The sequence below is a fragment of the Hypomesus transpacificus genome, chromosome 1 (genome assembly GCF_021917145.1).
Source record: "Hypomesus transpacificus isolate Combined female chromosome 1, fHypTra1, whole genome shotgun sequence".
NCBI lineage: Eukaryota > Metazoa > Chordata > Actinopteri > Osmeriformes > Osmeridae > Hypomesus > Hypomesus transpacificus.
This window is the reverse complement of record NC_061060.1, coordinates 6,039,272-6,056,346: the sequence shown is the minus strand read 5'-3', so window position 1 is coordinate 6,056,346 and position 17,075 is coordinate 6,039,272. Positions and strand designations below refer to the sequence as shown.

The following is a 17,075-nucleotide window of genomic DNA, read 5'->3' as shown; positions in this document are numbered from 1 at the left end:
ACATTACTCTGACGAGAGGGGTTCTGAGGAGGGAGGGGATGAAAAAGGAGGTGAGATTGAGGAGGGAGGGAGGAGGAAAGAGAGAGATCTGGACAAAGAACAGAACACCAGAGTGTTTCCTGAGGGTTTAGTATTCTAAATCCTTGGGCCTGACTGGGGAAGGTGCTAAACAGGGTCCTCAAAGTAAATGTAGCCATCAATTATCCAGAATGACAGTCATTGTCACAATCTTTGTTCTTTGTCTCCTTAAAATGACAGAAGAGTCCAGTCAAGTTTAGGTGACACCTGACATGAAAGGACAGATTCACAGACACAGATTTTTAAATTTCCTGTGTTTGACAAAGTTTTATCTTTATTCAACTGGTACATACAATTTGACATGCAGAGTGTATTAAGAGGAAACCGAATAAGAGGGAAAATAACTATGGTTTCATCTGACACAAATGTCAACTCTCTGGCCAGAGGTGGAAAAACAAACACTTAAAAAAGCAAGACACCAGAGACTGAGATAAACTATTTTAATGTGCAAGTATCAACACAGATACATTCACATAAAAGTGTCAAACAGAAGAAGAAACTCAGTGTTGCTCGAACTGAAAGCTCTTACCAAAATATGAACATTTCCCTGTCAATTTCAGAAAGTATTAAATATTAAATCAGAAGCAAAAGGACCTGTTCTAACACTGAAAACACGAATCCTTCCTTTCCATGTCCCTGGGTTTTAAGTTCCGATTTACCCTGGGGAGTCACCTGGGGATGGTAAAAGCAACATCTACAGGATATTTAAACAGACCCCAGTAACAGTCCAGAGTTCAAAGAAAGCAGATATTTACTTCAAAATGAAAGTGAATGAAATAAAAGTCACCGTTAAGGGATTTGTGTTTACATTTCAATCAACTTCCCCCCTAAACATTTACATGGACATTTCCTTGTCCAGGGTGTCAATTTGTTTGAAAAAGGAGTTATTCTACAAGTTTAAACAAAACATTCAAAACCGACTTCAAGTATGCTCAACTATGAATCACTAGTAGTAAAAAGAGTAGCTTTAAAATTAAACCAGCTAATCACATTGGTCAGAAAGTTATCTGTAAAACATAAAAACTAATGGAAAACTAGTCTATGAAATCAACTTAACATTTATTTATAGCACAAAAACATGCGCAACAAAAAACGAAGTTATAAAAATAGTTTCATCAATCAATAAATTAAATGCAATTTAATCTACAAAACAAAATAGGCACTAAACACACTAAATATCGGTACATTGCAGCAACAAAAAAAAGAAAATCCCACAAGAACTTGTGTTTTTCCTGTCATTTCAAAGCAGTTGAGTATTAAAGCATTATGTCAAGAGAGTGTGAGAGAGCAAAAAAGAGAGAGAGAGCGCTCACACTTAATGACCATACATGGAGCGGAAACAAACTCAGGTTAGGCTTAGTCATGGACACGTGCATGCGCACACACACATTAAGAAAACAGTGAGGACACACAACACATGCGCCGGCTCGCATTCGTACACATTGGATGTCAAATCTGACGCAAATGTACACATTCTCATACCCAGCTGTACAGACTTGGGCTTATAGAGTCATAGACAAACACATTCTCGTGTCAATAAATAAGGCAATGGCACAAACATTCAAGTTTTCAGGGACTTTAACGTCAAACCGCAACTAACACAAGATAAATCACTAAACCTAAGCAGGTGGATATTAAAATGGTGGGTGGGTGTGTGTGGAGAGGGGGCTGTCAAAGCACAATTCTAGCAGCTAGTGAAAAGTAGAGGCAGTCGTTTCACATGATACCATGTGAAGTATCGTCTATATTCATTCATTCTTTCTTCAATTCATCCATCCATCCACCATCCATCCATCCATCCATCCAACCATTTATCCTCACACTCCAGGCAGTGATGATGATCAGGAAACCAGAGTTTTTCTTCTGGAAATTTGTGTTGAGCTAAAGCACAAAAACCAACCATAAACAAATATGATGTTAATGAGAGCTCAGCTCCAATAAAAATGATTTACATCATAAAGTGAATAAAAAAACAACAACAGAAGATTCAGTGATTATATTGATGTTGAATACTTGTGCGAGTCTTACCTGTGCCTGTGTTGTGTGAGTGTGTTAAGGCTGCTTGGGCCTCCCCCTGCCCCCCTCTTTAGGCCCTGGCTCTTTTGGAGGGAGGGGCACTGCTGGTGTACCTAGAAGCCCCCTCCTCACAATGTAGGGACAGGCAGGCCCACTGGGGATGTCGGCAAACCCTGGAGAGCCGGACGGAGGAAGGGGAGAGGAGGGGGTAGAAGAAGAAAAAGATGAAGAGATGTAGGAATGTTGGGGGGGGGTTATATAACCGAGAGAGAGGATGAAAGGTAGGGGAGTGAGAGATGGGTAAATGTTTCATGCTTGTTGAGTCAGTGCTGTACAGTATGTAGATTCAATAGATGTGGCTTCATCGTGAAGTTGAATGGAATGTCCAAAATAGTTTGTCCCAAATCTAACAACTGGATAGGTGAGTGGGTACGTCTTTGTACAACTTATCAACTCATGTTTCATTTGTGATGAAACAATGTTTCCTTGTTGATTCTAAAGTGATTAACATTTTGACTTTGTCCCTTAAGCACAAGCCACTGTAACACAAATGTGGCTTAGTATATTTATGCATTGACATGTTTCAAATGTACTTAATAGATAAATATAAGGTACAATGAAAACTTGACATTCAACACCCCCCCCCACACACTGACCTTTCATGACGACCTCAGGCAGGCCGTAGGGTTCGTACTCTGTGTCGTCGTACGCCGCTGACATCTGGCTCCGGCTGCGGCGGATGCGTTCGGCCAGGCGGGCGGGGTCAGAGGGGATGGGGAAGGAACCAGAGAACAGCAGTCGGTCACAGCCTTCAGCCGGTGTGATGGGAGACAGAGGAGGGGAGTCCACCAGCTCTTCCTCATCCTCCTCTTCCTCGGTCTGTGTGGAGGTGTGGTGTAGTTCATGTGGGGTGGGGGTGGTGGCAGAGCCCTCCTCGGTCTGTGAGGAAGTGTGGTGTAGTTCATGTGGGGTGGGGGCAGAGCCCTCCTCGGTCTGTGAGGAAGTGTGGTGTAGTTCATGTGGGGTGGGGGTGGGGGCAGAGCCCTCCTCAGTCTGAATGGCAGTGCTTCTCACCTCCATTTGGCTTACTTTTTCTAAAGCATCTGACTTTTTGGCAGCCTTTGTGAACTTCGACCCCTGACCTCCCTCACCCTCTGCTGGATATTTCTCGCCAGACATTCCTGAGGGAAAAACTGAAGTAGAGATCTGGGGTGTGATCCCTCTGCTCAATTCAGAACTTTGACCCTCCAAATGCACCTGCTCCACTGTAGTTTGGCTTTCTAAGGTGGAGACCATGGTAGTTGTAGTTTGAAGGAGTTTGCCGTGACTTGAGGAGAGGTGGTTGACATCAACAACTAAATCGGACACTGATATTGTCTCCTGCTGCTTAGTGTTACATTGGTCAGGTGCAGTTTGGTTCTCCAGGGACAGTGATTGGGTTGAATGGGCCTCCATGTCACAAGCAGGGTGAGACACATTCTCTCTGGGTTCAACTTCTTTGGTCTGGCTTCTGGGTCTTGATTCATCTGTGTCTGCAAGCCCTAAAGCTTTAACCTGGTGGCCTGAGCTGGAGCGAGCTTCTTTGGGAACAGCCGTGGTGTGATTTGCTTCATCTTCATCAGGACTCTGATGCATTTGTCCCTGAGGTCCAGTGGAGCTCGTTCTGGGAGAGGACTGGAGGGGACTGTGTTCAGGGGAAGTGCAGTGCTGTATTCTGGAGGATGGATCAAGAGGAGGGGTGTCACTATACTGGGTAAGAATGCGTACCACATGGACTAAGGCCTTTCCGCACCGGCCTGGGTTTGATTCCTGCATGTCAACCCATCTCTTCCCCCCCTCCCTTTCCTGTCAATCTAAAACTGTCACTATAAAAAATGTGATATACGCCAAAGGTGTTGTCCCAGAGTATTACCTTGAGCCCAGGGTCCGCCCATACAGTCTGCTGGAAGTGCAGGAGAGGAGCAGCTCATCCTCTCTGATCACCGTCACAGAGCTGGGGGAGCCTCCCAGGAGCAGCTGACCCTCCTGGCCCAGACAGGGGGCCTGTTCCTGGGTCTGGTCCTGGCTCAGCCAGGGCATCTGTACCTGAGTCAGCTCATTGGTGGTCAGCCTCCACAGAGCCAGCTCCTCCGCCTGCTTCTGGTGCTCCTCAGAGAGGATCTGCAGATGGGCCTGCAGTGCCACCACCTGGAGAGGGGGAGATACAGGACTTGTTTCATAAACAAGATATGTAGTACATATGCAGCAACTACATAGTAACAAATTAGTATAATATCTAGTGTTGAAATGCATACACACTTCTAAGCTATTAAGTATACATTGTGCATTCTTAATACTACTTCAGTCAAAATAAGCCTACCTGTTGTTGTAGGCAGTTGATCTGAGGTCGAGTCATCATGTCTGAATGACTCTCTTCTTCAGACTCCGTCTCCCCCTGAATCTTCCTGTCCTCTCTCATCTCGTCCTTTGGTTTCTCTTCATCCTGCAGCGCAGACTTCAGGCTGGGAGTGATGTCACTGACTCCTTCGATGAGTCGTTCTCCCTTGAGTTCCATGGGATAGGAAGTGAGGTCATTTTCTGCCCTCTCCTCTACTGGTGTCCTGTCAGGATCTTCAATAGAGTCAGGCGGTGTTTTCTCGCTAACAGAACTCCTCGTTTCTCCATCCGAAGCTTCCAGAGCTTGAAGTCTCATTTTCAGTTGATGGTTCTCTTGTTTTAGAGTTAGTAGTTCTTTAGCAAAGGCTTCTTCTCCGCCATCTCGTCTCTGAGGGTCCTCAGTCCTGGTGAGACGCGCATTTCCCTTGGATACAGACTGTTCTTGTGTAGCAGTAGGGAGATCAGCAGACTTGATTGCATGTTCTTGTGTAGCAGTAGGGAGATCAGCAGACTTGATTGCATGTTTGTCAGGAGGGTTGGGTTGGAGGTGAATTATATTCTCATTGTCCAATTTCATATCTTGCTTCTGATTTTCAACTTCTCCACCCTCCTCCTCCTCCTCCTCCTCCTCCTCCTCCTCCTCCTCCTCCTCCTCCTCCTCCTCCCTCATCATCCTCCTTCTCCTCCTCTGGTGTCTCTGGGTTTTTCTCTCCCTCCTCTCGTTTCTTCGCGTCTTTCTCCTCCTGCTCCTTCTGTCTCGGTGTCGTGAGCGAGGCCAGCTCCTCCCTACAGCGCTGCAGTTCCCCTCCCTGGCTGAAGAGGGCGCCCTCCTTCAGCTGCAGCTCTGCTAGCAGGTCCACTATGTGTTGGCTCTGCTTGTCAAAGGCCAGGGTGAGCTGCTGGGTCTGGCAGGTCACCTGGGTCTGCAGGGCCTCCAGTTTAGCCTGCGTCTGCCTCGCTTGCGCCGCCTCTCTGGCATTCTCCCCACGCAGACGCTCCACCTCCTGCGCTAGCTCCGAAGCACATATCCCCTCCAATGGATCCTTGGTATTCTCCTCCAAGTCTGTGTTAGACTCCACTTGGGGCTCTACAGCAGTCTCTGCTAGGTCTGGCTGGTTGAAAGATTCTCCCCTCAGAGCTTCACAAGTGGTTTCTTCCAGGTTTGAAGTGGACAACCCCTTCTTGGCTACCAAAGTGGTTTGTGCCACAATCGTTGGTATTGAGAGTTCTGGAAGTTTGGTCAGATGTGCGTCTTCCTGGATGAGATCTGTGGCTGCTGTTGCCAGGGAGACAGCCATATTCTGTTGATTAGAGGACTCGCAGAAAAGGCGGTGCTGGTCCGGCGAAGGGAGAAGCTTAGTGTCGCTGATGATGTTGGAGTTGGAGTTGATGTCGCTCTGGAGCGTGAGATATGTCAGGGGACTGTTCCTCTCGTTACTGTTCTTCCCTTTGACACTTCCTCGATTTTTCAGTTCTTCCAACTCTGTGAGTTTGAGAGTCAGGTCCCCCGTTCCTTCCATCCCTTTCTTTTTCATCCTCTTCCTCTCCTCCTCCTTCTCCCTCTCCTCCCGTTCGTACGCGAGCAGCGTCTTCACCTCCGCCAATTGCTTCTTGAGCTGGATGTTCAGCTCGATGCACTCGCTCTCCCTGTCCTCGTGGTCCCTCTCCCTCTCCCGGTCCCTCTCCTTCCTCACCATCTCCTCCCTCTCCCTCTTGACCTTGGCCTCCAGGGCGACCACAGCCTGCTTCAAGCTCTCCTTCTCGGCCCTCTCCTCCTCCAGCTCCCTCTTCCTCTCCCTGTCCTGCTCCTCCCTCTCTCGCCCGTGCTCCGCCTGGGCGGCGTGTTTGCGGCTCAGCTGTTTGAGGCGGGTCCTGGTCTCGGCCTCCGCCCTGCGCTGGCTCTCCAGGTCCTCCAGCCGCTTGGCGAGCTCCTCCTTCACGTCCCGCAGCTCCGAGCGCAGCGCTGCGTTCTCCCGCCGCGGGTCGTCCAAGCCGGGGTGGCTGTCGGATGGGGAACGGGAGGGGCTCTCGGGGTCTGGGTGAGCCGTGTGGACACGATGAGGCGCGTCTTGGGCTTCTCTTCTGAGGGCATCCTCAACCAGTGTCTCTGGGCTTGGTTCTCCCCTCTGCCTCTCCTCCTGCCCCGCCCTCTCTCCCGCCCTCTCTCCCGCCCTCTCTCCCGCCCTCTCTCCCGCCCTCTCTCCCGCCCTCTCTCCCGCCCTCTCTCCCGCCCTCTCTCCCGCCCTCTCTCCCGCCCTCTCTCCTGCCCTCTCTCCTGCCCTCTCTCCTGCCCTCCTGGGTTCTTCGATGCCGGCCGAGCCGAAGGAGGAGATGTGCTCTGCGTCGATGCCCTCGCCCGGCTCTCTCTCTGAGGGGTAACTGGCTTCGGGGTAACTGGCTTTCCAGCTAGCGTCCCCCCTGTCCCCCAGATCCTCCTCGCCCTCCCTCCCTCGCTCCGCTCTGGCAAGTTTCTTGAGGGTGTGTGAGGATAATCGAGCGTGGTGCGGAGATGACAGGGGGGCAAAGCTTTGCCCTGAGGGGCTGAAGTGGACTGGGGTAACGGGGACGACCGAGGCAGTCTGCTGGTCTGGGGTTGGAAAAGGACAGATTCAATGTTCATTTGAGGTGAGTAGAGTGATCAAAACAATCAGAAATTAACTGATTGACTGACATTCGGCCAATTCAATTCAATTCAATACATTTTATCACACACAGTAATTATGGCACAGTGACATCTAACCAGTTCATAAAGTCAGTAAGTAGTGTCAGTAAACTGCCAGTAGGAGGCAGCAGTCCACAGCAAGACTGGACTCCTCAGGCGGAGCCACATCAACATCTACTCCTTCACTTTCTCTTCCTTCCATCCGTCCCCCATCCCCCCATCCATCCTTTACCACATCCTCCCTTCTTTATTCCCTCCTTCCTTTCCTCTGTCCTGCCATCCTCCTCACCCTGTAGTTCCTTCAGGAGCCTGAGGGCGTCGGCCAGGTCCTGGGTCAGCCTCTTCACCTCCTCCTCCAGGCCTTTCTCCTTCCTCCTGCTCTGCTCCAGAGTCACGCTCAGCCCCTCGGCCTCACGCTGCGCCTCCTACAGGACAGGGCAGGAAACGTAGGCGCATCACTTCCCATCACTGCTGTACCCAACCTGGCTGGACTACACCACCATGTAACAACTGTGGAAGCTACAGATGAACTAGAGATTTACTGTAAACTTGTCAAACCTGAACCTATGGCATATGTCATATGCAGAGACTTTTCAATAATTCAGCGACTGCTTAGCTAATGAATAATAGATTGACATGTCTAGACAGGGTAGTCCATTTATTTCATGTAGTTAATTTGACCTGTAGCCTATAGAGTGTTGTTTTTTTGCGGTGTGTATGTGTACCGTCAGTTTGGCCTGGGTCTGGGCCTCCATCTTCTTGCTGTCCTTCAGTTCTCCCTCTGTCCATCTGAGCTTCTCTTTCAGCCCCTCCACCTCTCTCTCCACCGCCTGCTTCTGGAGAGACAGCTGGAGCGAGGGAGGCCGAAGGCGGGCGTTATGACCAGTGTCAGATACAGGAGGCAGGGAGGTGAGAGAGGGTAATGGAAGACAAAGATGGAAGGTAGGAGGGAAACAGGTAGGGAGGGATGCAGAGATTAGCAAAAGGTAAAAACACTGCAGTGCTCACCGAATTTACTATAAGAAAATAAATAACAAGGCAAAGGTTCTGAGGGATAATCAAGAGAGGATCAAAGGAATAAAGTAGAGGGGCTAGGCTAGCCATACACTAGGGGAGGTACAACAGGTCAACTACCTAGATCTACCAACACTGCATTCTTCTCTTCAGAATCCTTCCACGTGAAAAGGCTCAACACACCACATGCCATGGATTAAAACATGCCATGGATTCTGATCATACAGATGGATGGAAATGACCAATTTGCAAAATACCACCACTTTATAGACACACAGGTAAAAAATCTAAATAAATTAATCATAATTGGTCACATTTAAACCACAGACCCGTTAGCATGTTACCAAGTGTTATCAGCAATATTTGCTTTGCCTGTGTAAACTAGCGTCAATTAGATTTTAAAAGATAGCAACGGTATGTGTAGTTGTGTTGAATGCGTACTTGTAGAAAAAAGATCTTATCAATCTTATTAGTGGTAACCTGAGAAGGCCCTGTATGCTCAGTGGTGCGAAGAGTGGCTGTGGAAACTGAACACTATATGGGAGGGCTCATTTGAACTGAGGGTCAATGGAGCTAGGTAGGTAGTAGGACTATCTGAACTGTGGGTTAGAAACAACACACACACACACACACACACACAACCTCCTATTTAGATGCACAGTAAAACCAAACAAAAGCATTATTTCATGCACTTTCTCCCTCTATCTATACATCCATCTTTTCTTCCTTTTCCGGTTCACACATCTTCTCCCTCCTCCCCCCTCCAGATCTACCTCTCTCCCTCATTCCTTCATCTCCCAGTTTACACTGGTAACCCCTCCCCCTCCTCCTCCTCCAAACTTTCATCCACCATCCTTCTCCCCTCCTTCCACCTAAACCCAAACAGCCAGCATGCCCCCAGGTCAACAAGTGACGAGAGTCCTGACTATCTAACATCTGGATTTACAGATAGAGGACAGCAACACGTTGAAGAGGACTCTGTGCATACACATTCACACACAAAATAGTTGCAGGAGTATTACCTTCCCAGTTCAACTTTCCACTGTGAGAAACCAAGGAGAGGGGGGGGGGGGGGTAAGAAAGCAAGAGTGAGACAGAGGAGGAAAAGAGAGAGGCTGAGGCAGAGGGAGAAGAAGCAACATTAATCAATAAACCTGAGCAGAAGAACTCCCTTGGGATAGACAGAAGGAAAGAGGAGAGGAGAAAGGAAACAAGGAGGCAGGAAACAGCCAGATAAGGCAAGACAAAGAATTGTATTTAACTCAGAAGATCAGTTGCTAACTATGTGTGTGTGTGCGTGTGCACCTTCTCAAACTGGGCCTGCAGGGCGTTGTGGAGCGTCCTAGCCTGCTGGATCTCCTGGTTGAGCTTGTTGACCTCCTGCTGATGCTGCTTCTCCAGGGACTGACGGTCTTTCTGCAGCTCCAACACGTCCTGGAACAATCACACACACGTCATCATAATGTTTCAACATGTGGGAGTTTCACATCAAACAAAAACGCAATTATTATAAATTATGCTTAATAAGTCTCCAGCACAAACCATTCGTTCTCTTTCGATCCATCTGGACATCCTTTGTCTCTAACATGCACATCCTGGGCACTGACACACACACACACACACACACACACACAGTCCCACTCCAGCCCCCCCCCTCACCCTCTGATGTTGTTTCTCCAGGTCCCGGGTGCGTTGCTGGGCGTGGACCCGGCTGGTCTCTGTGTTCTGTCTCTGACACTTCAGCTCTTCCTGCAGCTGCTTCTGCCTCTGCTCTGCTGAGGACACCTACACACACACACACACACACTTCACTGTCTGTGTCTTTAAATTATGAATGCTGAATGAATGTGAGGTGCAAGTGTGTGTGTGTGTGTGTGTGCACACGTGTTTACTGCTCACCCGGTCGCTCTCCTGCGAGATGCGTGTGTGTGCGAGGCTGAGTTCGTCGCGGGCCTTCTGCAGGCTGTGCTCTCTGGAGCCCAGGTCTCTCCTGGTCTGGGTCAGCTGGTCCTGGGTCTGCCTCAACCGCTCTGCCTCCGCACACAGCTCCGCTTCCAAAACACGCACTCGGCTCTGCAGCTCCGACACGCAACCTGACACACAGACAGACAGACAGTCAGTCAGAATAACTGACTCATAAACCAACAAAGGGTTGAAATAAATGAACGGATGACAAAATAGGATCTATACAAACTAACAGAGTAGAGAGTCGATAGGGTCACGGGGGTTCACAGAAGTAGGCCTAGATGTTGCCTTTTAACCCAGTTTAGGATCTCAAACTGTGGTGCGAGGACCTTTCTTTTGAAATAATCTTTGTTGCTTGTCTATTTTGGTTTGGATCAGTCTCATTTCTCTGTGAGAAGGGCCAGTAGAAACAGAGGCCACATTGCTGAGAGTGTGTGGAGCTAAATGAGATGACACAATACCGATTACACTAGCCAAGCTCACAATGGGGGGCATTCAGGAGGAACACACTGCACACTACAACACACACACACACACACAGTCTCTTGCCAACTCATACACCTAAAGCAAACAGCACTGCTCCTGCTTGTCAAAGGACCCTTGGTGGATATTCCTGGTATTACCAAGCACTTGCTGCTTTGACAAAACACACTCAGTAGCTGGACTCACAGCCTAAACAACTACATCCACTGCACTACCATGCAGTATAATATTGCAGTTCTATTCAGTAGAGTGAAATACAACAATATTTATTTTTTCCCCCAACTTTTGGAAAACCAACTGTTGTTGTTATGTACATGTTATCCGCTAAAATACTAAACAGGTATTCTAATCTAGATGTTGTATGGGGACGACGAGTAATGATGGTACTTGTGACACTCACTTTTGTCCAGTTTATCCTCTTTTCCATAATCCCCTGAGTCCTGGCCTCGTCTGATGACATCAGCAGAGGGTGCTGCGGGAGAGGAGGGAGCGGTGGACCTCCCCCTCTCAGCAGCCTGTTGGTCACCCCGTTCCCACGGAAACACAGAGGAGACAGCGGAGGAGTCCAAGTGGTGAGAGGGGTGCCGATGGGGCGTGCTCTTGGGCAGTTGTCGAGGGAACGAGGGCAAAGGTTTGGGACTGTCGGAGAATTGCAGCTGTTGCTAAAAGGACGGACAAAAAGGATTTTAAAGAGGATTAAAGCACAATAATCTCGCGTTTTTTGGGGCAGGACAAGAGTGAGTTAACGGCATTGTCAGCCATGTGTGACTCACTCGGACATGGAGAGCTTTGCTGTCCCCCTCTCCTCTGTGACCAGGCCTGTCCTCATGCTTCCCTTCTACAAACACACACACACAGAAGGCTAGGCTTGAACAGCTCATTAGCTATACAACATACACAGTTTTACAGCTGCAGTGACTTAAGTCATGAAGAGAGAATGTCCCAGGAGGAGATGTGGGGGAGGGAGAGAGAATGAAGGGGGGGGGGGGGGGGGGGGGGGGGGGGGGGGGGCAGTAAGCCATGGAGATGGGAAGAGGAGTGTACCATTATGGTCCCATGGGGAGTTCATGTTCCAGCACGGGGTAGAAAACAATATGGAGTCTCCAGAGCTGCTGCTGTTTTGAAGCTTCTCAAGCTCTGCCTCCAACCTGAGAGAGAGAGGAAGACAGAGACAGAGAGATGGACATAGAGAGACAGAGAAGAAATGAAAGAGAAGGAGAAACAGATTGTAAGAGAGATACCGGGAGAGACAGGTTGAGAGTGAGAAGGAATAACACAGAAGTAGATAGAGGCAAAAGTAAGGTGCTATTCCAAACTATAAAAAAGTAGTACACAGAGCATTTTCCCACAATGGTTTCAAATTCTCTGACAAATGTCTTTGTAAACACACATTCTGTCTACGACATAACCACATGACGACAAGAACCCAAGCACAGGTCCATACGCTGCAGGGGTGCTGACCTTTTGACTTCCTGCGCGAGGGTGTGTGCATGGGCGCGGGAGGAGTCCAGCTGGCCCTCCAGGGAGCACACCTGGGCCTGCTTCACCTGCAGCTCCTGAAGGAGACGCTCCCGCGTGCCTGCCCCGGCCTGCGCCTGCTCCCAGGCCACCTGGAGATCCCTCTGCACGCTCAGCAGCTCCCCGCGCACCTCCTCATGCTGCCAGGGGAGGGGCAGGACGTGAGAGGGATGACATGCTAGACTTGGACATTTTAAGCACTCAATGTCCCCCTTATCAGGTATTACTATATATAAAAAAAATTGTTTTAATCCAAACTAGAAGGAGGAGATGGGAGTCAGGCAGGTGGGGGGTTGAAGTGTGGCGGCGTGGACGGCCTACCATGACGGTCTGCTTGTGCAGGGCTGTCTGGGTGCTGTCCAGCTGCAGCTGCTTCTGCTGCTTCTCCCTCTGCAGCCTCTCCTGCTGCACCTGCAGCTCCTTCACCTTCCGCAGGGCCAGGCCCGACAGGCCCACCGTCCAGTCCTCCTCCGCCCAGCTCATCTCTCACAGGGCTGCAGGGTCACCAGAGGAGCAACCCAGAACACCGCCCCCCCCCCCCCCCCCCAAACCGGCCTATTAGGCCTGGGACGAGCGCTCTCTGAAGTGGGGCCAACTCACGGAGGGAGAATGACACTGCCAGACAGCTGACTGGAACAGGAAGGGAAAAGCTTTTGCTCAATGCGGTGTGCGGGTGTGTCAGTGTAAGAGAATGGATATCAGCCTGAACATGCTGAACTGTCTCATTAAGGCAGTCTGCCTTTTGAACTGTGTAACTAAGGTCGGATATCCAATGTGACTCGGGTAGATAACATTATGTGTGTATATGAGTGTCTGTTTATGGATGTGTCCGTGTAGTGTGTTTGTGTGAGTCACTGTTTTCCTTTGAGACATTTCACCAGTTTCCAAGTGCACATTAACAACTAAATACAGGCACAGAAATAGACAAGACATGCTAAAAGAAACAAGCAGATGCGGTTCCAGAGAAAAAGGTTGTGGACGACTCTTCCAACCTTATGCATTTGCCCTGGCACAACCAACACACAGAGGGTTAGTCAAGAGCAGAGGAATGAAGAAAATCCTGATTGAGTATCATGATCTAGCAGCTAGATTCTAGCTTACCAAACACTCCAATCCTCCTTATAAAGACATGTACTGACGACTCTCACTACCTCAGGCTTTATACAGATTGTCAGGACATCCAGAGCCCTTGTTATTTCCCGGTATCAAAGATAGTTGTTGCGTTTAAGAAGAGAGCAACTGGAATGCCATGTCGTAAAGTATGCCCAGTTTGACAAACGAGAATAGAATGACGACGGTTACCTGAGCACTGAACTGACAACGAAAATAATGGTAGTAGCTTATGGTGCGGTTTAAGGGACAGCTCTTTTGCATCACACATCCTTCAGATACAAATTAGATAGTCACGTTGACAACATCGCAAATTAGGCTTGGTGAGTTGACACTGATTGCTTCGATTTATTGCTAAACTTTTATAGTCTACAAAACAACGCCCGCCTTTAACCAGTCTTTTCGAACTACACAGTCCATGCCCATCCATGGAATTTATTGATGAGAAATGTTGTCACACGTCTAAGTATAGAAAAAACTTACAACCACGTTGCTTTCTGACTAGCAGAAATAGATAATTCAGAAAATAAAACTAGCAAACCATATACATAGATATATAAGCGGGTAGTCAGGTGGTAATTTACTACTTAACAATTCGCTTGTTAGCTGACCAAAGAGGACTGTGAATCAGTTTAGCTACTGTAGCTAGTCTAGCTAGCAAGTTAGCTAGATTGCTTTCTCGACTTACCATTCAGTGTTTGGGATGAAACTAAACCCCAAAGTTTCCAACAATACGCTTTGATTTATTGATCAACAAGTGGCAAATTATATTGGCTGGTTCTCTGTTCTATAACGTATTCAGTAGCCGGTGTAACTGTTTTTAAATACACTTTTTCTATCACAACAGTAATGCTAAACCCGCAAATCTCGTGCCGCCTGACAATCCAACAAAAAACATCGTATTGACATGAGGCGGGTTTAAGTGGGGCGGGGGTAAGTGACGTAGTGACATGAGAGGGGAGAAAAAGGTTTGGGGAATACTCAGGGGGAACCTCTTTATTGACACCTAGCGACGACAGGCCATTTACATTTATGTTCAGTTACAAATTGTGCACATTCCAAATGTGCTGTTTTTATACACCTTCACAGAAACTGTTCAATATCCACACATCATTGTCCCATTTTGGTCGCTTATACTTTGTTCCCAAATCTATTTAAGTAAGAAACAGATTATTTAAGACTAGCAAGGACACCACTATTGATTTGTGACCAAATCCCTATGTTCCAGACATTGGCCATGATGACATGTCAGTGACAACGCGATAAAATGGTAAAGCAGTAAACATCGATTGGTCGTTTGTAGCCTACGTCCTAAAATAAGAACAACAGAAATAGCAGATTTGAATTGGTCATCATAACAATTCCAGGTACGGTCTGGATTTGTGTATAATCTGAGATTATTAATAGAGCAAAGCCGCATTATTGCTGAGTGGTACGGAAACCTAGCGGCAAGGCCACCGCAGATATTTTCTGACGGACACATGCTGAATAATCCATAATCTCACCAATCCATGTACATTTTGTCCAAAAGTACACATATAATAATTAACACATTTACTCATAGATTATAGATATTTATAGACCCTTTAAAAAGTGAAAACACATTAGTCCACTGCTTGGTTTCTGTATGTAGCCTAAATGTAACCTATTTAAACAAGTAAAATATGAAATCAAAGTTTCCACACGAAACTGTCATATCATGTTAGTTGTGTTCAATTGTTCATGTCAATTGCCTTCAGCAGCACTATGGCCTATTTGAGTAGCCCATTGATCTTGGAGTTGTTCATACAATATCACTTGCTGGGAGGTCTATGAGACTCCAAGATAGCCCAGTAGGGGCTTCTCATAATCAAACGTGAAATCAAGCCATAACTCCACCAGTGTTGTTGTTTTGGTAGTTGCACTAGGCCTATATGATAATTGGAATATAAAAGAGTTTATGTAGGCCGACTATAAAGTCAGTGTTGATTCGCCAGTTCCAAACGGAGGAGGGGTGTTTATTATAACAGTGCAGTCCTGTAGGCTGTTACTCTATATTTGTTTAAAAAGCCCCAGGCCCCCTGCTGTGAGTATACTGTAGCCATTGAGACAAGGTCCACACAGAAAGACACATGGATGGATAAGACAAAACAGCTCCAGGTGTGCTTATGAGTAATACCTGTCACTCTCGATTAATACAGGATTACATTCATTCTCAATCACACACATACACTCACATACCGTCTACTGTGGACCTACATGGTAGCAAGGTAGTCAGGTAGTGGTGTATGTAAGAGGGAGCTTTATAAGACTTCTCTGGAATTTCAGTTTTGCCTATGGAAGTTTATTTCTCATATGTTCAGTGTTAATGATGCTGCATTCCCCTTCTTCTTAAAAGAAGACTTCTATTTGGCAAGATTATCCAAAGGTGTCAATCAGACTTTTTAAAGGTAAGCAATCAGTTTAGCTAACCTGTACATTTGGATCCACAGTTTGCATGCCATAAACTTTATCTTGCAAACATTTATGATATTTGCCATAACTGTGATCCATACTAAATGTTTTTATGAAATGAATTAGTTAGTTGTCAACACATGCATTGCATTTGTATCTGTGGAAATTACCTTGGAATAATCCTCCCAACATTTTCAAACGACATCAGCAAGACTATCCAACCTCTTTCTCCTCTGTCTCCCTTTTCCCCTACACCCACTTCTTTCTTTGACCAACCCTTATCATCTCCCTTTACCCCCTTCCTCACACCTCCCTCACCTCTACCCCTTTCTTCTTCAGATGTTCCCTTGGTCAGCAGTGTTCTCCCTGGAACCCAAGGTCCCCGGACAGCGAACAGCAGAGGAGCTGGTGACCAACACGCTGATGCTAGAGCTGGGGGCCATGGTGAAGCGCACTGAGCGCATCCGCCTGGAGAGGGCGACAGAGGGCCGGCGCCGCCGGAGCTCATCCTCTGCAGACTACAGCTGGCTGGCGGCCCCGCCTGCCATCCAGCCCTATGAGCTGACCCCCCGCGACCTGCTGGAGCTGCAGGACCTGTGTGCCAAGGTCCCCCCGCCGGAGTGTGGCCCTGTTATCGCCAGGTGAGAAGAGAACCGAAACAGCCGTCTAGTCTAGTGATCCTCTTAGGCCCCAGCTAAACACACTGCTCCCCTGCTTCCTAGCCACTGGCATCCCAAATGCTATTTCCAAAACCTATATCAAGTTTCATTGAAGGCTACAGGTGCAGCTGTTCATCCCACTTTACAACCATCATATTCAATCCAACATATCGACATAGAAATGTTTCTTTTTTCATTTCACAGAAAGATTTTATTCTTTAAATCACACTTTATCTTTGACCATTCGTTCCTGTCAGGTTCAGAAAGCTGGTGACTGAGATGGAGCCGGACGTCCATGAGGTTCCGCGCCTCTTCCGGACAGTTCTGCTGGACACTGTGGAGGGGACAGACACAGATGAGAACCTGAGGCTGCAGGCAGCACGCTTCGACAAGCAGCGCAGCAAGAGCCTCTCTTTCGTCTCCTTCCGCTCCAAGTTCCGCACCATCCCTTTCAGGGGCGGGGCCCTGGGCGGTTCCCGTGGAAACCTCCAGGAGGAGGCCTCTTGGTACGAGGAAGACGAGGTGGATGAGGAAGAAGAGGTCAATGCAGCGAGGGGAGCCAAGAGGGGCAGGAGTCGGAGCATGCCTGACATCACACCCATAGAACAGAGTGCACAAGGCTGAGGGAGGGAGAGGCTGCTTGGGTGAAAGGAAGAGACAGATAGAGAGGGGAGGGGTGGGGTGTAGATGGTAAGATCAGAGGGTAGATGGATGGACGTTTTTTATTTTGTTAATATTCTGAATGTCGTGTAAAAATAAAT

General features: G+C 48.0%; 2 protein-coding genes across 2 annotated transcripts; one reads left to right on the top strand and one right to left on the bottom strand.

Annotated features, from left to right (window-relative positions):
* Positions 1-504: 504 nt before the first annotated feature.
* Positions 505-5,107, bottom strand: si:dkeyp-115e12.6 (centromere protein F). Its single transcript, XM_047022783.1, has 5 exons — positions 4,454-5,107; positions 4,007-4,281; positions 2,751-3,808; positions 2,107-2,267; positions 505-1,959 (listed from the first exon to the last, which is right to left on the bottom strand). Exons 1-4 carry the CDS (start codon positions 5,045-5,047, stop codon positions 2,131-2,133), a joined length of 2,064 nt encoding a protein of 687 aa, XP_046878739.1. The 5' UTR covers positions 5,048-5,107; the 3' UTR covers positions 505-1,959; positions 2,107-2,130.
* A 10,507-nt stretch (positions 5,108-15,614) lies between these two features.
* Positions 15,615-16,938, top strand: zgc:162144 (RD3 domain-containing protein). Its single transcript, XM_047023885.1, has 3 exons — positions 15,615-15,651; positions 15,995-16,296; positions 16,572-16,938. Exons 2-3 carry the CDS (start codon positions 15,995-15,997, stop codon positions 16,936-16,938), a joined length of 669 nt encoding a protein of 222 aa, XP_046879841.1. The 5' UTR covers positions 15,615-15,651.
* Positions 16,939-17,075: the final 137 nt, after the last annotated feature.